The sequence below is a fragment of the Rhineura floridana genome, chromosome 4 (genome assembly GCF_030035675.1).
Source record: "Rhineura floridana isolate rRhiFlo1 chromosome 4, rRhiFlo1.hap2, whole genome shotgun sequence".
Taxonomy (NCBI): domain Eukaryota; kingdom Metazoa; phylum Chordata; class Lepidosauria; order Squamata; family Rhineuridae; genus Rhineura; species Rhineura floridana.
This window is the reverse complement of record NC_084483.1, coordinates 178,315,028-178,341,003: the sequence shown is the minus strand read 5'-3', so window position 1 is coordinate 178,341,003 and position 25,976 is coordinate 178,315,028. Positions and strand designations below refer to the sequence as shown.

General features: G+C 41.5%; 1 protein-coding gene across 5 annotated transcripts in view; it reads right to left on the bottom strand.

Moving 5' to 3' along the window:
• Positions 1 to 21,022: 21,022 nt before the first annotated feature.
• EML4 (EMAP like 4) overlaps positions 21,023 to 25,976 on the bottom strand; it is a 246,461-nt gene continuing 241,507 nt past the window's right edge. For all 5 annotated transcript variants that reach the window (XM_061625362.1, XM_061625360.1, XM_061625361.1 and 2 more), the window contains 2 exons: positions 25,293 to 25,423; positions 21,023 to 23,862 (listed from right to left, as the gene is read on the bottom strand). In XM_061625362.1, the coding sequence (XP_061481346.1) occupies positions 23,392 to 23,862; positions 25,293 to 25,423 (602 nt within the window). In that variant the 3' untranslated portion in view covers positions 21,023 to 23,391. The remainder of the gene's footprint in view (positions 23,863 to 25,292; positions 25,424 to 25,976) is intronic.

Below are 25,976 nucleotides of genomic sequence, written 5' to 3'. Positions count from 1 at the left end.
AAAAATTAAAATCCAACTGCTATCAGGATCAGCCAGCATGGGTATGCGCTGGCTGGGGCTGATGGGAGTTGGAGTCCAAAGCATCCGTAAGGCACCAGGTTGAGGAAGGCTGATCTAGTTGAAATGTTCTCAGAGGGCCATGCTCTAATTGAAGGAATCATCTATTTTAAGAACTCTCTGATCCAAGCCCAGTTTAAAGGTCAAGAACCATATGAAGGGAGAGGAGGCAGGGTCTTGAAGTTGCCATTCAATAACTGAGCAGGCACACAAGTCACCTGGTCCCAGAATTCCCCACTATGGTTATACTGTATGTAGGGAAGTGCTAGAATTCTGCCCCATTTGGATTTGGCACCAAATGTTCAATTAATTTACTTATTCTCTATAATTGTGGGTTGGATTTTTATGCAGTGATTTTCTGTGGCTATTTTCAAAACCTGAATTTTTTAAAAAATCTGACTCTAAAATATTGATATTAACAATGATAACTATCAATATTTCCTTTTTTGTATTGACATTTCCTTTCAAAATATCAACACTTCCTTTCAAAATTTATATTAATATCGAAATTTTGTCAGGGGAAAAAATGGATCAGTAAAAGGAGCAGCTAGTTGACAAATAACAAACTCAAACTGATAGCAGCCTGTTAGGTTGACACAATGCTTTTGAACCGGCACCAGCCAATGGATCCCATCCCTAGTGATAGGAATTGCATTTCTCTTTTAATTATAGTAATGATTTCTAAATTCCAGTCTTTACATGTCAATCAGCACATGCAAATTTTCTGCACATGCGTGCCATCTTTTGCTTCTTTTTTGGAAATGCATTTCCTCTTTTTGGGCAATGCATAACAGGCCACCCTGACACTGACTTGCAGCAGCTATCCAGGTGCTGGGATCAAACCTGAGACCTTCTGCATGCAAAGCATGTTTTCTACCACTGTTCCAAGGTCCTTCCTCTCACAGCCATTAATAATCAGATCAGATTAAATTAGGTTTACTATTTTTATCCCACTTTGCTGTCTCAAGGACACCCAAAGTGGTTGCTAATTACAGACTTTTACTGCCCTATAAAATGGAAGTGTCCTAAAGAAAACCCATAATCCTGCATTTAATTAATATTGACTCTGAAGACTGAAATGCAGCCCAAATTTACAGGAGAAAAAGGAAAATGCCATGTGAAGCGTATATATTCTTTATATCAGGTGCTTGTACTGCAAAACAGACATGACATTTTGGGTCATTATGAATCTTGGATTCCAAAACAAATCTTTTAAAGCTTGATATTGAATGTAGGATGGGGTGATGGAAAATGTAGGCAGACTAAGCAAGGAGAGCTGCCAAGTATTCAAGGCTACTGATAACCTTATAAAATTAAGGCAGATTATTATGCAGAGTTGTGAATACAAACAGCTGCTTGTGAAGCAGCAGCAAATTACACTAGATGGTTATGGGTCAATTTAGAAATTGCAACAGATGAGAGTATTAAATGGTGAGTTCCCCCCCCCTTTTTACTTTCTTTTCAAGCCTTCCAAATTATTTTGTGAGGGAAGAAGGAAACTAGCAACAAGGAAATGGTGGCAATGGCAGAGCCTCATCCTGAAATCCCCAAAATTCCCAGTAGGAATGGAATGTTCTGGGTAGAGTTAGAACTATCCATTGCCACTGAGAATCCTGGAAAATTGAGTTTTCCATTTAAACCTATAGTTAAGCCTTTACCAAACTGGTGCCCGTCCTGCCTCCGATGTTGGATGACAACTCCAATCAGTCCTAGGGACCCCCAACTCTGCAACAGATTGCAAAGGGGGTGGCTGAGGAGGAAGGGGAAGTCCCTTTATGTGAGCAGAAGTTTGTTCCATTTGCACAATGGTAGCATTGGTTGAATGAAATGGTCTGCATGTTTAGAGATGATGGAAGGTCTGAAACGGGCAATAGTGATATATGCATATAAATCAAGTGTGATTATCTTTGGAGTCCACCCACAAGTGAAAACTGGACAGCTTGAACATTCAGATAAAATGGGTTATGGAATTGTCTGCAACAAAAATAAGGATTTGCAAGAAATAAAGAAGTAACTTGGTCATTCCAGATCTTAAGGCATATGCTGGGAAAGTGTTTCCCCAGCTAACTTATGGGGACAAGTCTTGGAAGTTTCCCAAGTCAGAAGATCTTGAAATACTAGAAAATATTTGACATTATTACAGCAGAAGTGGAATTCATGTCTTTTGAGATGTGAATCTTCATGGCATGTTTGCTTTACTATTATAAAGCAGGTCCCAGGCTATGGTCTGAAGGCACATGAGGCAAGCAGGGTCAGATCTGGTCAGTGTCTGGATGGGAGACCGCCTGGGAACCATATGTAAGCCGCCTTGGGTTTTTATCATGAAAAGAAAGGCGGGATATAAATGTAATAAATAAATAAACAGATAAGGATGGAAGAACATAGGATCCAAAAACTGTAAATTGGCACTGGGATATAACAAACAGCAGAATAGCTGGATGCCTCATTGTGAAATCAAAATCCAGGCATTTGGCATTTATTTTGTAAATCTTAAAAAACTAGAGCCTGGATCAGGTGCATGAATATATTCAAAACAGCTCTGTGAGTTTTATATTTGTCAGAATGTGGAATCAATTAGGAATTCATTATTCTCACCAATTCCCCCCCCCATTTCATCTAAGTATCTTATGAGCAGCTTGTATGATCTGACATCTCCCTCCCTCCAATAGATCTTTTTGGCTTCATTATTCTAGATAAATTCTTCTAGATCCACATTTATATACTTGTGAAGCTGGATGAGTTGAAAATGAATGCTGTCATTGCCCTCAGTTGTGATATATGTGTTTGTCTAGAAATAAGTTCCCTGAGAACCTGATAGTTAGGTTAGAAGATGAGGATGATCTGGTTAAAATAATTTACTTCTTGTCTAATGTAAATGTAAATGTACTGCCTTCAAGTCGATTCCAACTTATGGCGACCCTATGAATAGGGTTTTCATGAGGCTGAGAGGCAGTGACTGGCCTAAGGTCACCCAGTGAGCTTCATGGCTACGTCAGGATTCGAAACCTGGTCTCCCAGGTAGTAGTCCAACACCTTAACCAGTACATGAAATGAAATATCTCACTTATAGCCAGTGGCAGTGGCTGTCTGGAAACACACAAGGAACTTTGTTGAAACATACATAGTAAATTGTAAAGATGTCCTTGTGTGCTGTTAAAATTTCGTTTCTCAGCTCCTTGAAACTGGAAGCACTGCCAATTTTAATTGTCTTGCTTTATTTGTTTATAAAATATTTGTACTACTTAAAGTAATAAAAATACCAGTTTACATAAAAACAATTGGAATTCAGTAAAAGTTCCTACAAACAAGATAAAAACACAATGTAATTGTATATCACAAATAAAATAAAAACTGAGCAGTGTTCACAAAACAAAAAATGAAGAGCCAGAGTAAAGGAAAGGTTGGGTAAACACTTACTGTCTCTACCTCATGAATTACCTGAAAGAAGGTGTTCTAGAGGCTTGGTTTTATCACACAGAAAGCCTGCTTCCACATTGTCACCATCTGCCAGGTGTGGAACAACTTGCTTTTGTTTACATTTTTGTGCTTTTCAGAATATTGTGATAACCTTGACAGTCTAACAATCATGTGAAAAAGAATTACCACCACAGGAATAGGCATTTCTGCCTCAGGCTCCAAAATAACTTGGACTGCCTTTAAAAAACAACAACCAGGTACCCATTTACAGATGGTTGGGCTAGAGGATTGGGCGTCTACTGTGTCAATGAAGCCTCACAGAGACAGTGCACCACATGTAACCTAATTGTGTGAAGGACTGAGCACGGTAATACCGTTGTGTACCATATCATCACTGGCACAGATGTCTTTATAAGGTTGTGGTTGCCTACATGCAGTGGAAGCTGGTGTCTGGTAGGGCGAATAGGGCACTGCCCCACCAACCTCAGTTTGCCCTCAGTCAGCCCCCACATGCCTGGCTTCTTACTTATAAACAGTCCATGGGGTGACACTGGCTGTCAGCTTGCTCCTCTTTAGTTTCAGTGTAGCCTTTGTAGAATTCAGCAGGGAGAATGGGATGGGGACAAAACTAGAATTAGTTGACTCTGCCTGTCATTGGCTGTGGCTCCACCTACTGTTGGTCTCCCTGCCTTCCGCCCTACCAGTCCCAGTGGGCACTACACCCAGGAGTGCCGTTGTCCAGGGTCTCAGTGAGTCTTAGACCCCTTACTATTTGGGGAGCCAAGTCCCAGCCAGGTCCCAGCGTCTCCAGCATCCTATGAGATAAACGTGTCGTCAGTGAACACAGCAATTCAAGCAATATCTCTGACAGTGAGAAATGACAGACAAATGGTGACAGTGATAGAGAAGCAGAAAGCAGTGTTCAAGCCTGCCCATATTATTCTACAACCTTAAAAGGTCAAAAGGGGTCATGGCTGTAACTAGGATGAACCCTGCACTTCTGAATTTGCCACTACACTTCTGCTACCCATCACTGCCTACATGTGAGTCGTTGCACATGCATAGGCGCCTTTATGCAAACATCTATGGCACATGACCTAGGGGGTGTGGCCTCACTCTCCACACAATTAGGTTACACATGTAAGACTGTCTTCAAAGAACTCAAGTGAACCCTAATCTGTAAATGAGATTCATTCCTATTACAGTGGCAAACTTATACCGCTTCAGACTTCAGGTGGTGCACAATACGACTGACAAAATTGTCTTCCATACAAAACATTCCCTCCTCATTGAAAATGACTATGGCAAGAATAATAATTCTTGTTATAATTCTTGACAGTTCTTGAGACACTGAGCACTTTGTCCGCTCACTAACAGCAGAATATGCAAGTGTAACAACAGGTATTTTAGGACTCACTGAAAAATGAAATGTGCTGGCACTCAACACAATAATGTGATTTGGCTTTAGAGCACATTCTTCTCAGCTGGTATTTTTCTCTTCTCTTTATAAATTTGAATTCCAGCTATTTCAGTGGAATGATGGTCTATGTTTGCCAATGTGCTTTTGAATGATGCCCAGACGTTGCATTAAAAGCTTTTAATCATTTCACATGTTACCACAAGAGTGATCTATGGGCTGTTCAGGGGCTTAGAGTACATTCAGTGTAACATAATTATATTCAAATGAGAGACCCTTTCCACAAACTAGTAAGGAATGATTGACCAAACAAAAACACTTTCATCTGACAGAGTTTCCTTCACTTCTACCTGAATTACCCGTTAAACATTAATTCTAATTCCACTTTATTAGTGGCTTATATTAACCCATCACAATAACATATTATTCTTGTACTAGTTTGATAGCAATATGAATAAATGATAGTGGCTTCAGAATTCCCACGCTGATGGGCTGTTTTGTGTAGGAGTAATGAAATATTTACTGGTATCAGCAGTAAAATAAAGCCATAAGCTTCAAAACTAAAAAAAAAGCCAAGGAAGTGAAACTTTCTTGAAAGTAGAAGGTTGTCTGTATTAAAGCAGATGCTCCAGTTTTACAGGTGCGGAAACTATATTATTATTGTTATTTATTTTATTTATTTGCCAATTTATAACCCGCTTTCGTTCACTGAATTCAAAGCGGCGAACAACAATATAAATTCATACAATATAGATAAACTCATAAAATCAGGTAACAAATCCATTAAACAACAATTAAAAATTAATATTAAATAAAACAGTAACATTTACATATTAAAAGCTTGGTGAAATAAAAACGTTTTAACATGTCGACGAAAATCTAAAAGGGAATTAGAAAGCCGTATCTCAAGTGGAAGAGCATTCCACATGCTAGGGGCTACCACTGAAAAGGCTCTATTCCTAGTGCCTGATTGACAGATGGTAAAAGTTGAAGGAATAATCAAAGTACGTTCTGCAATGGACCTCAGTGGACGATGGGATGTGTGTTCACAAATGCGATTGGATAAGTAGAGTGGCGCCAAATTATGTAAAGCTTTAAAAGTTAGAACCAACAGCTTAAATTGGTTACGAAACATAATAGGAAGCCAGTGTAGATTATATAAGAGTGGTGTGGTGTGCACTCGAGGGCCAGCTCCTGTTAGCATCCGTGCCGCTGCTCTTTGCACCAGCTTAAGCGGCCGGAGGATTTTGACAGGAAGACCGACATAAAGGGAATTACAATAATCCAATCGTGATGTTACTTGGAGCTGGCACCTGTGCTCGCTTTGCTTGCCAACCCCCCACCTACACCCCACCCTACAGCATCCTCCAGCCTTGCCCACACCCCCTGCCAGGTGCCCCCTAACCATCTTGCCATCCCCTACGATTCCCCCAAACTGCTCATGGAAGCCTTTCCCCTGACTCTCCACAGGTCTCCAAACCTCTCCCCTCAACGTGAAAGGGTTTCTAAACTGCCCCCTGCCCACAATGGGTCTCTAAACCTCCCCCTCCCTCTCCAAGAGTCTCTAATACCCCTCCCCCACCTCCTCCATGAGTCTCCAAACCTCCCCCTCACTCCCTACTTGCTGTATGGCTTGCTACTGCTGTTGCTGTGCTGCTCATCCACTCGCCCGCTAGGTCCCGGCTAGGCCACCCCTCTCATCATCGTCACTGCTGCTACCTCCTCGTCACCATTGCAACCAAGGTTTGCCTCTCCTTGCCCTCCTTGCCTGTAAGTGTCATGCATTCCTGTGAATGCTTCAGTGCAGGCACACACCTGTGCAGAAGTGTTCACAGGTAGCGTGACGCTTACAAAAAATGTAATATAGTAAGATGAAGATGATGATTAGTTGCTTGTAGGGATAGGGAAGAAATTCGATTCATTTAATTTATTTAAAGGCAAACTTACCAAAGGTGCATTTTCTGAAACAATATGGAAACCGAAACACAGCCATCCTTCAAAATCCATGTTTCCAAATTGTGCAATGCAGTTTTCCAGCCAAGCTGCGTGTACAAATATGCATATACTAGGGTAAAGTGTGCATAGTATGTGAAAATAACATACTAAATACATTATACTAGGGAAAATTGCTTGCAACATACAAAATGTGTTTATTAAGAGAAATTCACACTAAAATGCCAACAAATTTTCATAAGATTTTTTTTTTAAAAAAGTGTCTAACTGAAATGTGGATAACTGCATTTAAGACTGGAAAATGAGAGAGAACAAAAACTGATGGATTTATTCATCCCTGTTTGCTTGTTACACAAAAAGATCTCCACACAATAGATTTAAAAGGTAAGTATAAGTAAAAATACATTATAACATAAATACAAACACATGCAATTCATAAAAAATACACAAAGATCAACCAAAAGCCTCAGCAGTGCATCTAACAGCAAACAGCATTATTGCAGCACAACAAAAGCCTGATTAGTTTTTAAGTGGCACCAAAAACATGTTAGCAAAGGCGCCCAAAGGACCTCACTGGGAAGACCTTTCCACAAATGTGGAGCCACAGCTGAACAGGAAATGTGAGCTCCCTCACCCACACATGGAGTTCCTTCACCGATTCATTTTAACATATGCACAGATCTGTGCTTCTCATTAAAATGGATGAGGCTGCCCACACATGGATGAGCCATGCTCATACAGGGGTTTACAATGGGGTGAGACAGTTTATATGAATTACAAAATGGCCAATTTGGGAAGCTGAGCTACACCAGAATAGCATCACTATGCTTTCTGAACATTGGTTTGCCTCTTTGTAGGGCCATAGATAAGTGGAAAGGACATGAGCTGCACTTCTGCAGGAGGCGTGTAGCCCATATTTCTCACTGCCTACCAGTGGAGCAGGGGCGGCACTACCGGGGTGCGGAGGGTGCGGACTGCACCTGGGTGACACCATGAGGGGGGTGACACCCAGAGCCGCCCCGCCCCGTGCCGTTGCCCGGCAAAGGAGCCAAGAAGCGCTCCGGGTCGGCGCAGCCAACTCCTCCTTGGAGGCAGGCAGGTGAGACCGAAAGCAGGCACCCACTCGCTGGCAGTGAAGCCGGGACGGGCCTTCCACCGTCAGCCTGGAGCGCATGCAAGGCCAGCCACCCCCATCCATGCACCTGGGAGGGCGCGCACCAGATGTCCGCACCCCCCCGCACTTCCGCTAGTGACGCCGCTGCAGTGGAGAGGGGCTCAGTGGCAGATCATGTGCTTTGCAAGCAGAAGTTCCCTGAAATGGACTCAAACACACACAAAAACTCACTGAGGTAACTCCTCTTCCTTCCCCTACCTCAAGGACCAAACAACTTTGACCTTGGTGCAGGAAGGGGGACAGCAATGGGCATTCCCAATGCCTGATGGAGCTTCTTTTACCACATGGGATTCTGGGACTTTCCAAAACCCAGATGAAGTTTTGGAAACTCCATCTGGAAATAGGAGCACCGGCTGCTGTTGTCCACCTCACCTTTAAAAGGGCTGTAGTTCAGCTGTAGAACATCTATTTTGCATGCAGACGTTTCCAGGTTCAATTCTCAACATCTCCAGGTAGGAAAGGCTTCTGCATGAAACCCCGGAGAACTGCTGCTAGTCAGTGTAGTCAGTATCGAGTTAGATGGACCAATGAGACAGATTCGTATGCATGTACCTCCATCTGAAGGAGGGTGAGACAGCATACAAAGGATTCAAGTAGAATCGAGGTGGGCACAGACTTTTCACAACAGGCTTACATCAATTTGATTCCGCTTGCCAGGCACACACCTCTGTCTGAATTTTTGCATCACTCCTAACTGCACACGGTGTCTTGAATGAGAGTACCAAATAGGTAATTTAAGTCATGATGATCCTCAATGTTTCAGTCCCCTTTCTCTGCATTCTTCACATTGCATATCCTTCCTCAGTGTCACATCACTTATGGCATAGCAAAGACAGATCCTGTTCTGTATCTTCCTTCTACATCCCTGTCTTGTCACCCCCTGCATATACTTGGAGGGGGCAAGGGTTCTTTTAGAATAATTCAAGAGAAATAATATAAGGATTTGAGACCAGTTGTGCTAATTAGTTCCTTTTATTCTACTGATTATAATTCTACATTACAGATAACATACGACCTGATTCAGCAACTGGGGAAGCCTTAGGCAGGGAAGGGAACCTTTGGGACACTGCATTATTGATGTTTGACGGCTGATGTCCAGTGAGTTGTGTCTCTCTGCAAAAGCTGTCTTCCTCTCTTATACCATCTTGAGTAATTATCTCCTCCCTTGTAGTAAAGTGATTCAGGTGTCATGAGCCTCAAAGGAGATAGCTGGTAGATGTCCAGACTTCTTGTCTATGGCTTAATACAAGAAAGAATGTGAACTCTCTGGTAGAAAGTTCACAGCTCTAAGCCACTAACAAGCAATGTCAGACCCTTATTTGATAAAGAGGGTAGTTGGGGGATTGCATATATTTGATAGACCTTTGCCAATACAACGCCTCACATGCCTTTATCCTTCATCCACACAAGCAAGAGGTTTTATCACAGTTGAAGTACACATTCCACACAGGCTTTTAAAGAGGACTAGACAAATACATGGAGGATAAGGCTATTCATGACTAGCTACTAGCTATGGTGGCTATGCTCTATCTCCACAGTCAGAGGCAGCATGCTTCTGAATACTAGCTGCTGGAAAATGCAGGAGGGGTGTTCCTGCGTTCCCCCTCTTCCCTCCCCATTGTCAACCAAGCTTGCCCTCCTTCCCCCCCACAGGTCGCCCAAGCTCTTCTGCCTTCCCTGCATGGGTTGCCAAACCTGCCACTTGGCCTCCGAGCTGCTGTTGCTGCTGTCACCACCACTGGCCTCCCGCCCAGCCTCCTATCCAGGCCATGGCCACTGAGGCCCAGGTTGTGGCTGCTGTGGCTGCCACATAGCTTGCCAGCTCACCCTTCCCCCACCGTCATGCTGTGATGTCGTGATGACATGACGGCGTACCATTTTATATATACAGATATATAGTTGATTTATAAAAATATATTTGTATATTGCTATACAAAAACCGAAGCAGCTTACAACAATCATACACATATATAATAAAAGCCATGTAAACATTTTAAATCAGAGATCATCAACTAACTATTGCAGAAAGATGTTTTCTTCATTGGCTGCATAAGCTTGGCGGCATAGAAAAGTTTTCAGCAAATATTTAAAGATTAAAACAGAAGGCGTCTGCTCAATCTCTGTTGGAAGAGCAGATGACACTAAAGGCTCAGTTTCTTGTCACTGTCAGATGAGTCCCACCAACATGGAGGACGACCAGTGACACTCCTGCAGATGATCTCAGTGATCGAGCAGAAATATAAGGGTTCAGGTGATCCCTAAGGTACCCTGGACCTAAGTTGTTTTGGATTTTATAAATTGATACAAGTATCTTGAACCTGGCTCAGTAGTAGATAGCCAGACAATGCAGATGTTTAACAATGGTGGCACATGTTGTTGGCTGTATGGTCCCATCAGCAGTCTAGCTACTGCTTTCTGCACCAGCTGAAGTTTCTGAACCAGACCCAAGGGCAGCTCCACATAGAATGCATTGCAGTAATCCAGCTTTGAGGTTACCAAACATGGACTACATCAGTCAGGCTATCCCTGACCAGGAACAGCCATAGCTGATGAACCAGACAGAGCTGGTAAAAGGCATTCCTAGCTAGAGAGGACATCCAGGCGTCTAGTGACAGTGGTGACACTAAAGGCCCAGGAGTGCCTCCAAGCTATGTACCTGTTTCTTCAGAGAGAATGCAACCCCATCCAGAACAGGCCACTTGCCTATCTCCTGAATATGGGAATCAGCCACCCAAAAAGCCTCCATCTTCCCAGGATTCAAGCACAGTTTATTAGCCCTCATCCAGTCCACCATTGCATTCAGATATCAATCCAGAGCTTTCACGGCCTTTCCTGATTCAAATGTTATGGAGAAATAGAGGTGGGCTTCATTAGTGAACTGACACCTTGCTCCCAAAATCCTAATGACTGCTCCCAATGGCTTCATATTGATGTTAAATAGCACAGAGGAAAGGATAGTACCTTGCAGAACCCCACAGTGCAAGTGCTAAGGGAGCATGGAGAACTCACCCGGTGCTATTTTCAGAACATGGCCCTGAAGGTAAGAACAGAAACATAGTAATACGGTGCCTCCAGTACAGATCTCATTGAGTCAGTCCAAGAGGATACCATGGCCAGTGGTATCAAAAACCACTGAGCGATCGGGCTGAACTAACAGGGTCTCATCCCCCGTCTCTTTCACAATAAAGGTCAAAATGATGAAACTGAGGTTATACTTTGGACACATCATGAGAAGACATGATTCACTAGAAAAGACAATAATGCTCGGAAAAACAGCAGGGAGTAGAAAAAGAGGAAGACCAAACAAGAGATGGATTGATTCCACAAAGGAAGCCACAGACCTGGACTTACAAGATCTGAACAGGGTGGTTCATGACAGATGCTATTGGAGGTCACTGATTCATAGGGTCATAATCGACTTGAAGGCACATAACAACAACATCAGGGAGACCAAGGCTGCTTAGTGCTGAAACCAGGTATGAACCCAGATTGTAGTGGATCTAAGTAATCAGTCTCATCCAGGAGTATCTGCAGTTGTCTCTCTCACACACACACGCACGCACACACACACAAATGCTTTCTGGAAATAAATCCACCTTGAATCTAGCCATGTTAGACAATATTGTGCTTGTTGCAAAATACTGTTTTAGTTTTGTAATTTTAAGATGTTTTAACTATTGTATTTTTATTATGCTGTGCACCACCTTGGGCTCTTAAAGAAGGAGGTGTAGTATATAAACACAATTAATGATGATGAGAAACAATTCTGAGTCTCAAATTCAGTGGCTCTTTTGCAAGCATAATTGTCAGCCTCCGAATTCAATGGCTGTTTTGCAAGTTGACTTGACTGAAAGGTGGGTTGTAACCCTTAGCTTATAGCAGAGCTCCATCTAGTGCTTAGACACTTTCAGAATTAAAATTCAGCACACTGATGTAGATTATTATTATTTAATTAAAACCTATTCTTGAAGCTCTTACATGCATTACATTTGCAGTGACTAAATGCTCCATTTTCAAAATGGTCCACTTAATATACAATCACGGCCTCTAGGTCTTGGCACAGTGAACTGCACTTTTTTTTATGTAGAAGAGCAGAAATAAAAAAAATACTAAAATGCAGACAAAGAGTCTCTTCTAAGATTATTTGGGCAAAAGGTTTAATTCTGGATAAAGTATTTTTATTATACGTATAAACAATTATTTTCCCTCCTCCACAACAAAGGCAAAGATATGATTAGAGGCACGAAAGTTTCCTGCAGCAAATGAAAGCCTTGTCCAAATGAGGAAAAACAGAAACACAAACTTTGGCAAATGAAATGCAAGTAGGCAATAAGGGGTAGTCAAAGAAGAATTTGAGGACCACGACTCTATGAGGTAAGTTGGGCTCAGAGATAGCGACTGGCCAAGGGCAATCAGGGAGCTTTATAGCAGCTGGTATTTGAACCAGGAAACTGCCATTCTAAATCCAGCTTTCTAACTACTGCACTTCACCACTGTAAGATGATTATTCAAATGCTTAAGGTAGATGTCCAAAGGCTGCCATTTGAGAACTGTCTGGAGCTCAGATAACTGTGGAAGCATCAACAATCTTGTCATTTTTAAAATGAAGCTTGATAAACATGTGAGATCTTATTACTATTACATTTATATCCCACCTTTCCTCCAAGGACCTCAAGGTGGATACATGTTCTCCCCCTCTCCATTTTATCCTCACAACAACCCTGTGAGGTGAATTAGGCTGAAGGGCTGTGACTTGCCCATGGACACCCACTGAGTTTCATGGCTGAGTCCAGAATTGAATCCTGGTCTCCCAGGTCCTAATCTGACACACACTTCTCTAACTACTACATCACACTGGCTCTGTATAATAAATATCAATTTGATATTCCATGTATAATACAATTCCATATGCCTATTCAGAAGTAAGCCCTACTGAGAAAAATGTATATAGGTCTGCAGCCTTAGTCAACAGAGCTACTTCTTTCTCACCCCACCCTCCCGGTCCTTTTTAAGCATTTCAGAGTTTTAAGCAGATTCCCATACATAGGCCCCATATGTGTTATACATTTAAAGCACCCCTCGCTGGATCATCACCTTGTAGTGGTGAAAAAAAAAGTAACATGAACATTGACAACTGGGAAGTCTTGGCCCATGAATGTCCCAAATGGAAGTCGGCTATTATCAAAGGTGCTGTGGACTTCAAAGAACCACGAATCCAGGGCGAACGGGACAAACGAGCGGAAGGCACGTCAAACAAATCCTCATTGCGACCATCTTCCATCTGGAAACCTATGTCCTCACTGTGGGAGGCTGTGTGGATCCAGAATTGGCCTCCACAGTCATTTACGGACCCACTGTTAAAGATGTTATCTTGGAAGACAATCTTACTCAGCCACAAGTGATCGCCAATGAATGAATGAATGACATTTAAAGCACTATCATGTCACTTTAAACAGTCATGGCTGCCCCCAAAGAATCCTGGGAACGGTAGTTTGTTAAGAGTGCAGAGAGTTATTACAAGACCCCATTCCCCTCACAGAGCTACATATCTAGAGAAAAGGGGTTGATTGTACTCTGGTAATTGTAGCTCTGCTTTAAATGTATATGCAGGTTGAGCCTTGGAGTCCAAGGGCTAACTCCCATCAAGGTTTTGCACTAATGGGGTTTTGGAGGACACAACTGTGTGTTCTCTGCTCTTTGCCCTCACCCTGACTCCGAAGTTAGCCTGCTGTCCTCAGGTGTGGTGAAAAAGGCTGCCCATCGTGTTCTTTACCTCAGGTGGCAAAAAGTTTCAGACCAGCGCTGTCCCCTGAGCAATGGAGGGCCCTCATTGTTCAGGGTTCTCTATCACACGAGGACCCAACACACGTTGAATATGCTCTCTGCTGCAAGATGGTTGCAGTAGGGATCGAGGGGGATGGGAGGGTAGAACTTGCACAGTTCTTTTTGTTGTCCCCTGTAGCATTTGTTATATCCAACAGAAACACCTGATGTGGACTCAACACCTGACATGGACTGTTTTCGTGTGGGATTCAGTTACATACTGGCACATTGCACTAATATAGTTGACTAGGAGGTCTTGTGCAACAAACTCGCTTCCCCAAAAGATCATACTTTTTGTGATAAGGAAAGTGTCAGGGAAATGCACTGGAAAGCATTTTCACCTGACATCCCAGCAAACAAATCTGAATGATCATTCATTAAGTAGCCAACATCATCTAATCTTCCTGAGAACAATCCAGGTTGAATTCTCAATAAACAAGATGCCTAGAAGCACCCCTACAATACCAGAATAATCTCAATAAAACTTGTACTAATTACTCCTCTACAATACAAGTTAGCGTCTTTTCCAGAGGGTGAGGGGAGAGAAATGGGAATTTATCCTTGATTTGTTTGACACAAACCTGTTAAAAAGAAATCACTGAGAAGTGACTTGGGCCCAAATGGGATTAATCTAGAAATGCTGTGCTATTTCATGAAAGCCTCCCTTGGTACTTGCATTTGGAATTTTTAGACTTTCAGGCAATGCTCAGCTGTAAAGTATTTTGGCTTTGGGCAGAGTGCAATCTTGTTCCAAAAAGCACATGTGAAATGCATTCCAGGGTAATCTTTGAGAGAAGTGGGCCAGATGGTAGCAGTCAGAAGAAGTGACCCAATTCTTTTTTAAGCCTGCACATTTCAAATGAGGTATCCTGGGAAGTCTTGAGCTTTCCGTTTTGCCTTTCACACACAAATACACACCATTTAAAAGGATAGTAAACAGCTGGGTTTTTTTTAAGGTCACAGTAAAGAAGGAGAATGCACACACACATGGACACACACGTATACACAGAGCATAAAACCAACCACCAGGCTCTGTTACCTTTGAGCTTTAAAAAGTCCCACAGACAACAGCTGAATACCAATGCCAAAGTGTAATCCCTAAACTGTTTGCTAATTCACTTCCTGAAAGTGAAAGATCAAGGGGGAGGGCCATCAATCCTCCATCTGAGGCACTGTGGAGGAAAGCAAATACTTTCACAGCTTTTTATTGAAAAAGGAAGCACATTTTTATGAAAAGACTATGATGACTATCAGCTCCAGTTGTGTGTATGTATGTGACTCTTTCCCAACAGTATCAGGATACTTTGGTTTATTTTAAAGTTGATTAGTTTTTTGTTTTGGAAGATTGCTTGCTTTGTGTGCAAATGAACTATTTCAGATTTCAGGGTATTTTGGGGGAGGCGGAGATTTCAGAGTGGTGGGCATGATTCTAAACAAAGTTGAACGGTTCTGGGACAGCATTATTTATTTACAGTGCTATGGATGTACATAATTAGTGTTGGATTTGTTTGCAAAAAATGAGAGGGTCTTTTCAGTGGTGGCACCCCGGCTTAGGAATGTTTTCCCCGAAGAGGCTCACCTGACAACCTCTGGTGTCTTTCTAGCATCTAGCAAAGTCCTGTTTGTTTCCCTAAGCTTTTCAGCTTTTGGGGCACCATCCTATGTACACTTGCTTGGGCGTAAATCCTATTGTACTCAATGAGGCTTATTTTTGAGAGGACATGTATAGGATTGTAGAGTTAAACATTTGTTGATCTGTTTTGTTTGGATGCTGCTTCTACAGTTTGCCGTTTCTGAAGTTACTTACTTTAGGATATTTTTAATATTTTATTGTCAGCTGCCCTGATAATGCACTTTAAGGGTAAGGTATAAATCTGAACAGAACAGATTAGAAGAAGAGATACAAGGGAAGAATATGTAACTATTTCATTTACAAATAGGTGGATTTAGTTATATTTATTTATTTAAAATATTTCTATCCCGCCCTTCTACCCTATAATAGGGCACTCAAGGCAGCTTACAAAAATAAAATCAGACATGTACATAATAACATTGTAAGCAGTAAAATCACAAAAACATTAAAATAAATTAAAATACATAAAATACAATTAAAATACATAAAATAGGCGGGGTATAAATTTAATTAATAATAAATAAATAAATATATGCACACATATATACATATATATAGGGACTGGTACTAAAGGGACTACAAAGGTAAGATGTAATGTAGTGTATAGTGTGGTATTAGGTATAAGGGTATCAAGCCCAGTGTTTAAGACTAATGGGCAGTACAGCAGTGCTTGTGTCAGTCAATGGAGAAACTTAATTGGTTTCTACCATAGTGCCTTTAAACAGCAGCTTGATTAGCAGGTGATAAAGCTCATCTCCATGCAGTGAAAAGTTGCACCTGCCATGGCCTTGTGAAAACTATATTTCCCAGCATTCTAGGTGCCAGGAAAGGAGGCAGAAGAAACTAGGAGAGGAAAGAAGGGGGAGAGCAACTGCCTCAGGCACCTTTCAATACTCTTCACAAATCACACTTCCCCATATTCTTTGGGGAAAGCCATGATTGTTTAAAATCAAATAAATATCTGATATGGGTATGGCCACAATTAGCCAAGCCAAACAGCTGTGAGTCTGGCTTTTAGAACACTGACAGTTGGTTCTTACTGAGCATGCCTACATTTACCATAGACTCCGATGTTAATTTTCTTAAATTAATTAAGTCACCCATGCATTTTTTTTAACTTTTAAACTGCTGTAGATGAAGGTCAGAGTATAGGGCAAAGTCAGTAGTAGGATTACATGTACTTGTGAGCATGGCTGATTTTTAATTTCAACAAATTATGAGACCACTGGCAGAAAAAAAGACCAACAGGGGTCTAGATTCCCCCCCCCCCTATTTTGGACTTTAAATTGACTATTCTCTTTGAGTGTTTTGTTTATCACCACAAAAACTTACGAGGGTTGTTAAGCAAGTGTTTGAGTTCAGGACTATATGTTTTGTAAGATTTTTTTATTTTCAATTTAACATGATAGAATATGAAAAATCCATGCTGGCTATAGTATACAGCAAAGACTGATTCATTTGCACCATGTACCAGCCTTGCAAAGGGCAATGAACAAGCTATCTCCAAGTGCTGTGATGGTGATTCCTAGAGCAACCACAAGATTCATCATTCCTTACCCCTGCTTGAGATATGCAGGAAATACATACCTATGTGCCAAGTTAACTTACCATCTACTCTCCTTCCAGACTGGATTATTGCAATGTGTTCTATGTGGGGCTGCCCTGAAAGATGACTTGGAAAAGCCAACTGGTCCAAACTGCTGCAGCCAGATTATTGATTGGGGTTGCATTTAGAACCCGCAAAACCTATTTTAAAACAACTGCACTTGTTGCCAGTTCATTTCCAGGCCCAATTCCAGATGCTCACATTAGTGTTTAAAAGTGGATTCATGCTACTCAAAAAGTAGCATGAATGCCACAGAGATATCAAACTGTGTGGGACTCATACCCTGAGTGTTGTGCCACTTCACATACATCGTGTTCACTTGGCTCATGCAATTTTCAGCCAATGCAGGGAAACCCTGTATTTTGGGTTATTTCTGGTCTGGCAAATAGAAATGGTGATAGAAGGGTTACATGAGCAGGGGGGCAGATATGATTCCTAGGGTACCATGCTGTCTAGAGACAGGCCTCTCTTTAGTCCACTAACGTTTATTTTATTTATTTATTTATTATACTTGTATACCGCCCCATAGCCGAAGCTCTCTGGGCGGTTTACAGTAACTAAATAACAATAACGTTATTAGTAACGGATGAAAAACTTGGTGTCATTTCCTCCCCCCTTTTTTTACACTCAAGTGAGATAATTTGTTATGTGCCTTCAAGTCGATTACGACTTATGGCGACCCTATGAATAAGTGACCTCCAAGAGCATCTGTCATGAGTCACCCTGTTCAGATCTTGTGAGATAATAACAGGACAGAAATAGTAAATTTTCTGGAAATTTCCTTTTCTTTAGAAATTGGCATATTGGAAACGCTGCAGCTGGAAACGAGGAAGAAAGCCTGCACGATCCACAAAATTGATTTTGACCCAAAGTTATCTCAGTCTTACTGCTGCTGCTAATATAGACTACAAAATGGAGAGTGCGTGTACTTAGAAGGGGAGTGAAAAGCATTTTATGTTCCCTTTGGTGTTACAGCCTATAAATAAAACCCAATTGTTCTTTGTTTAGTTTCAGAGAACTAATTCCTTGAAGTCCGAAAGCTGAATGCCAGCCAAGATCTTGTTGCTTCTCCCTTTACAACATTGCAACCCCTCCTTCTCCTCCAGCCCTCAGGCAAAAATTCTAGCCAGGACCAGCACAAGATGAGGAATCACCTGGGGTGAGCTGTTGCTCCCACCCTTCTTTCTTCTCTCCTCGCTTCCCTTATTTTAAATGCGGCAAAAGAACATCTCCTCTCCTATCTCTCTCTCTCTCTGAAAAAGAGAAGGGGAATCCTTCATCAGAGTGAGGCATTCTCGTAGAGGTGACCTTGGAGACTGTCTGCATTGGAGTTTCCAGGGCGGTTAGACATTCTCTTTTGAAATTATTTAAAAGTGTAAAGGACCCCCTTTCTTTCTTCAGAGTAAGACAGAGAGGAGGCGGAGGTGTACCAGCAGTAGCAAAACATTAGGAGTAAGGGAGTGAAGAGTGGCAATGGCAGGAGGTGCTAATTTATTGCCCGCCACTGCCTGAGGCAATTGCCACATTGTGCCAATGGGCAGGCTGGCCCTGAATCTAGTTCATGCCTTGGTCATCTCTCACCTTGACTAATGCAACCTTCTCCTCTCCTGTTGTCTCACCTTTACGGACCCCCCCCCCGCTACTGCCACAATTATTCATCTCTTTTTCCTCTGACATGACACGCCTCCTTAAATCCCTACATTCACTTCCTGTCTGCTCCTAGATACAGCACTCCTTCTTCAAAGCCCCCAATAGTTTTGCCCTCCCATCAAATGTCCACTCATATATCCCAATACACCCCTGCCTGTAATCTTCAGTCCTCCAGCTCCACTCCCTCTACCTCAGTCATCTGAAGATGTCCTACTCGCACAAATGTCTCTACTCTTGCTGCCTGTTATATCTGCAATACTTCCTTTAAAATATCTACAAAACGCACCACTTCCATGAAAGCACTGGGCTCATCCCTCCCTATACCCAGCCAAGTACATTAATTGCACATTCTTCCCCCATTCCCTTACTTTCCTCCCTTGCTTCCTCTGGGAAGGCCCTTGGGGGATAGTGCACATCGATAGTGCTACATAAATGAGAGTTCTCTTTCATGGACTAAAATAGCAGAAGCATGAAAGCCAGAATATTCTAGCATATTTGCCATTTAGACAAACAGAAGACTGACACCCCAAGAGGTGGTGATGACTAACAACTTATAGCTGAAAAAGAGGCTAGACCTGTCACAGACATTGCTTTGGTTGGATGGAACTTAGTGAAACTTCCACATACAGTTGGAGTGTACACAACATAAACAACAGAAGGCTCTTGCCTCCATGCTCTGTTTGTGGGACTCTAGAGACATCTGGCTGGCATCTGGGGTGTTTGTGGGAATGAACACACTTGAGTGGGAGAACATCAGCACAAAGGGAGGCTGCAGCTTAGAAATGAACTTGGCCAGAAGACAGTGCATGTAAAAAAAAAAAAAAGGACCCCAAGGACCCCTTTTTCTGCTGTGCAAATGCTTGCCTTTCCTCCATATAAAAATAAGATTGGATTGAGGAAAGCACTTACTCTTCAGAATGGCATAATCCATTCCGCAGCCTGTAGTTTCCCCATTCTTTAATGATTAAAGCCTGAGTAAAACATCTGTCACAAATAAAAGATCGAAACAACAATGTCTCTTCAAACTCTTTTGGAATGTGAATGAGCAAACACCAAGCAATTAAATTCTGTTTTTCATCCAGTTGTTAACTCTCTGATGCCAAGGCACTGTGTTTGCAGATACAATCATATCTTTAGGTACATCACAATTTAATTGCATAGAATGGGATTTCCGTGTTCAGAATGCTGAGGACAAATGCCAAGAAGTGGTCATTGTCAAGTGAACTGGTTTCTGAACTTCAGGCTGGCTCCTGGCAAACTAAATCGACTTTTGGTCTTGTCCAACACAGCTAAATAGCCATTGATAGACCATAATCCATGCTGGCTCAGGCTGCTGAAGTCCAACAACATCTGGAGGGCCACAAGTTCCCCATTCCTGCTCTAGAACAGTAGGAATGCCATATAGTCTCAAAGGCATACAAATTTTACTGGAATGGGGCTCCAACCTCTAATACAGTTAAGACTCTTCATCTGGGCAACAATTCTGAATCAGCAGATTAAATCACTAATATAGTGCTCATGTTTTTTTAAAACCAAAACCAGCACGTTTTCACCAAAAGAGATGAAAACTACAGTAGGGCCCCTCTTTACGGCGTTCCACTTTAAGGTGTTCCGTTGATGCGGCGCCTTTCATTTTCAATTTTAAAGGTCCCCCCCCTTTTGCGACGTTTTTGCGTCATTTTTGCGCGACGCAGCCCATTAAAGTCAATGGGGTTCTGCTTTACGGCGGGGGTCCGGAATGGAACCCGCCGTATAACCAGGGCCCTACTGTATGTACAATGTCTTTTTAAAAAATTACCTTAAGATTTTAGCCTTGAATTACTCTGTATATGGATGCTTTTACTGTTTACTCTGAAAAGGGATTTTACATTTGAAATTAATTTGGCTCATTCCAGTCAATTGTTTCCTAGCACCTTTTTGGAAAGTCTTTCTGGTTTACTCCATAGTTAAAAGCTGGCTGTTTGGGGGAAGCCATCCCGTAAGTGCTTCTCCACATTTGACAGCCTACACAGAACAATGTTTTCATTAAACCAACAGCTGCTTTGGATGTTCCAAAGAAGTGTCAGAAGGAAGAATTAAGGTCTTTGCACTTCACCTGCTGCCTCTGGATCTGAGGACAGGGTAGGGGAAAAGAGGATGCATGTTCTCCAATGATAAAACCGTTGTTTAGACCATTTGAAGCATCCTAAACTGAAACCAATAAACTGGATGAATGGAAGATAGTTACACATATTCCAGACGTAACCCCAAAGAGGAAGGAAGTACCACATTATTTTGATTCTTTTATTATTATTTTTTAAATCTTTTTTTTTCTGCCATGAGACAGGAATGCATGATAGATAGAAATGGCTCAAACATCTTCACATGACACTCTTTAAATCATATTTCATTCACAATTTCCCCCTGAAACATCTACAGTTAACATAAACCCACCCATTTCCATCCATTATCACAGATTTTATTATCCATTAAACAGTAGTTGCCAGCAATCAAAAGCTGTAAGGCTTTTTTTTTTTTTGCATAATAGAAAAAAAACTCCTTTAAACTACAGCATGAGAAAAATCACGTTAACTCTCATTTTACGTGGCAACCCCCAAGTAATAGATTTTTCCAAACAAAAAGGCATTGCTTCAAGGATGAGAGAGCGCGAGAGAGCGCGAGAGAGCACTCCATGCCCAATAATCTTTGAAAAACATTACTGCAAAGTACTTCTTCACCAGAAGTGTATTCTTTTTAAAGGTATCCATCACAGCAAGGGTGGAGGACCTCTGGCCTTCCAGATTTTTTTAGACTACAACTCTCATCATCCCTGACTATTGGCCATGCTGGCTGGGGCTGATGGGAGCTGAAGTTCGGCCACAGCTTTCCCAACCATGCATTACACCTTGATGCAATCATCTGTTTTGCCCACTGACATTATTTGGCAAAGCAGCTAGTCACATACTAGAGTTCTCCAATAACATTACTATTTAACTGCACAGTTTTAAAAACAAACAAACAGATGGGTTGCTTGGAATCCATGCCTTTCTCTGTTTGAAGAGAATTATCTTGAGGTTTTCCGGAATGGATGTAAACAAGAGGAGATATATATATATAAGCACACACGATTGTCCTTTGGGAGTTCCGAGTTCTCAATGTTATCAATGATGAATAGATACCTGATCTGTAGTATTTACTCCTGAGAAGATACTAGAAGGGAATGACAGTTCTGATGCACTTTGGAATGGCACAATCACGTAAACGCTTGCACACTTAAGACTTAACAAACTCATCCAAAGTTTCTAAACACGATTTCTAACTAAATCCTAAAATATCAGCATAATAAAAAAAGATCCCAAGAAATCAAAACATAAACTAGGAATTTTTTTCAGCAAACTCTTTTAAATGTAGGAAACTAGATAATTAAGAAAAGTGTAGCTGACAGGGTTTTTTTGTGTATTTTTTTAAAAAAAGGTAATTTTCCAAACGCATAATAAAATGCCATGATATCCCGTAACTGGCCAGGTCCAGCCATCTCAGAGCTGCAAGGCTTATAGAAACTGGGCAAAAGAAAAACAATCAAAAATATAACAGAGAAGAGAGAAATTCAAAAATATCCAACGTAATCCAAGTTAATGTGACATTTATATTATAGCTATTAAAAAGCAGGCTGTAAAAAAACCCATATTTGACATTTTCTTTTTCTGATGGTTACCTCTAAATAATTGATTTATTACATTAACCCCAAGCACCAGATTACATAACTTAATGATATTCCTCTAATATTTAGCCTCTTAGAGAGGGAATGAGCTGTATCATCCGAAGGCCAAGTTTAACTTGAGAATTAGAACTTTAGTAATCATGCAATCAAGTCAGTTCACATCAAGGTCACAGTAGGTGTTCTTGAGTTTCAATATGTCTAGGCAAGTAGCTCCTTGGAAAGACGTCAAATGGCAGTCGTCAATTCAAAAACTAATCAAAGGTTGTTGTCTTAAAAGACTGAACTTAAGATCCATCGTCAGGAAATGAGAAGTGTTCTTGAATATGAGTTGCCTTAGAACTAGCAGTACCCAGGACAGAGCGTGTCTGGAGGCTAGTAGGAATTAGTAGTGTTTCAAAATTGCATAGATGTTAATAAAGAAGGCAGCAAGCATTATGTACTACATGGCTCTGCTGTGATGTTGTCTTTTTCTTCTCTCCCTCTTTCTTTAATATAAAAAAAGAAGGAAGAGCTCCATAAAGAGCTTGCTGTTTTATTTGCTTTGCTGCACCTTGGATGCATTACACAGAAGGTATTACTTAGTCCTTCTGTTTGGTGTTAAAAGTTCTTTCACAGAAGGCTTCCCCCTGCCCCCTCAGCATACGGCTGGAGCCAATTCCTCTTCCCCCTCTAGCCCCAGTCATTTGCACCGTGCCTCTTTCTGATAGCAACTTCAGAATTATATTTAATCTATGGTTACATCCTACTATGCTGACCAGCTCTTGACTGGAACTATCAATATGGGTCCTTACAATAGTTCCATGCACTGAAAACAGAAGATCAGACTAGAGGTCTTCAACTGAAACCCAAACTGCTCCTGGTTTGGAGATGCTTCCCTTCCCCAACTTGAACCCTCCTCCTTTTTACAAAAGTATGCACCCTGAGGGGAAAAAGTATTTTGTTTAAAAAAAGTCTCAAGCTGTTAAGACAACAGAGTGTTTTCTTGTTGGTCTTCAGTAATAGTGGATTCACTCTGCTCCTTGCTTGTTTCATTGGATGGTTCTTCACAGTTTGGCTCACCTGGATCCAGACTGCTTCCCTCACTTTGCTCCTCACTCTGCTCTTCATTGGCTTCCACAGTCTGCTCCAGGCTAGTCTCCAAGGATGTCATGGAACTGTCTGTTACATTTTCATTGGCTGCCATTTCGTCAAATGGCTGAGTAAGGGGAACAGGGGTGCTCGGCTGTACAAAGCTTTCACTGACACTCACAGGCACTTTGGTTGCGCCCATTTCGACTGTAATGTCATTCTGCGGCAGAGTCACTTTCTCCACAAGTCTCCATTGAATGATACTCATATCTTTGCCTCCAGTTGAAATCAAGTGATTATCATTATGAGTGAAGCTGACATTAGTCACATGGCTACTGTGAGCACTGTATTTATGACTTGGTGCCTGTTGAAACAAACCGGGAAATGACAGTCTGTGTTACTTGATTCAGATGAGAATACTGATTGAATAGCCGCTTCATCTCAACGTCCCAACACGGTGAATATACACAAGGAACAAAAAGGTGCTCTCTCTCTCTACTCACTCTTCCCAGTCCTTCCAACAAATTGTTAATTTCATCTGGCTACATATCCTCACAAAATAAGCATCTTTGCAAGGCCAACTATGAATTCTACATAAGCCTCACTTACATGATATACAGTGTGCTATTTAGTGGTCCTGCCTATGTAAACACTAGGAACAGTGCATCGGCTCTGTGTACTTCCCAATTTACAAGGAAAGTAGGGGTGTTTGAGGCAAGGTTTTCACATTCCCAAGTTGGATTGTGCTGTTAACAAGGCATCTTGAGTCAGCTCAGGGACTCCCTAGAGTCCTGAGTTGCTCTGTGGACTTGCCCTTCCCCACTCCAATGTTGCATTTTTAAAGCATCTGCTGAATTTTTTTTAAAAGCGAAACCAGTAGCTCAAGAGGGGACGGGATGGAGAGGTAAGGGTGATCTTTCATTTTCACAGACAGGTCTAGGTTTTAATCACACTGATTATTTTTTCTGGGTACTCTAAATCAGTCGTTGGGGGAGGGATGTTGAAATAAATATTACAGTTTTTCACCTGGATCTATGCAGTTTTTCCCACCTCACCACCACGTATCCTGTGCAACCCAATGGAGATCTCTCTCTCTCTCTCTCTCTCCCCCTCTTTCTGTCAGTGTGAAGAGGCTGTAAAAATCCATGGTGAGGAAGCATAAACCCACCTCCACCAATAACCCTGGAGGTAAGGGTGTTTTGGGGGGGCAGGAGGGGGGAGCAGGGAGAGATAGTGAGCTTTGTATGTGATACTGGAACAAGTACATTGCAATTCCAGCATGCAAGTATGAGCACACACATGCCTACATACATACACACACACGGGATGTGCTAGAATTCCTCCCAATTTGGATTTGGTACTGAATTTTCCATTAAGTCTCTTGTTCTCTGTTGTTGGGATTGGATTTTTACATAGCAATTTTCCGTAGCTATTTTCGAAAACAGATTTATTTTTAAAAAATCAGCCGCTAAAATATTGATATTAAGAACGGTAATTTTATTGATATTTCCTCTCATTTGTCAATATTTCCTTTCAAAATATTGACATTATCAATATTAATATTAATTTTTTTATGAGGAAAAGAAGATTGGTAAAAACTGTGGTTAGTGGACAAAGAATAAACCTGATATGATACTGGCTTGTTAGGTTAATGGAATGCTTTTGAAGCAACACCGGCCTGTTAGGGATTCCATCCCTAACACACACACACAGAATGCACTTCCACACAATGCACACATCTTTCCTGGACCCCTTCTCACCCTCACCCTTAAAAAATGTATCATCTAGACATACCTTTGCCTTGGAGCAGGGATACTGAAATAGATGGACTTTACAAAAGTCATCAGCAACTGCTATCACCTTCCTGTTGTGGGACCTGACAAGTGCATTGATATCTGTCCCATCTGATCCTTCAGGCCACACTCCTTTAATACAGGAAAACCAACAAATCAGGGTTGTCATCTGATCAAATCTTAGCTGATTGGTTGCATAAGTGAGCTGTAATAGATAATCAAGTCTGGATAAGATTGCAACAGTCCTGGACAAAGAGGCACTTTGGGTTTTTAGATGATGCACTGCCACACCATGGCAGACATAGGAGAGACCTCGGGAGGTGGTGGGCTCTCCAACACTGGAGGCATTCAAGAGGCAGCTGGACAGCCAGCTGTCAGGCACGCTTTAAGCTGGATTCCTGCACTGAGCAGGGGGTTGGACTTGATGGCATTATAAGCTCCTTCTAACTCTACTACTCAATGACATCATCTTAGAAGAGGTATTTCCTAATGTGTGAGAGATGACAAATGCTTTTTCAAGTAGGACTATTCTGTATCCAATTTTTGTTTGTTTTCTTATTAGAAATCATGCATTCATTGAAGCCCAATTAATTGGTGGATTTTGAAAAATCTATTACAAGAATTTAATTGATTAATCTGATTAATTACTAATTCGTACAATCTGAAAATAAGTCCATATATTTAA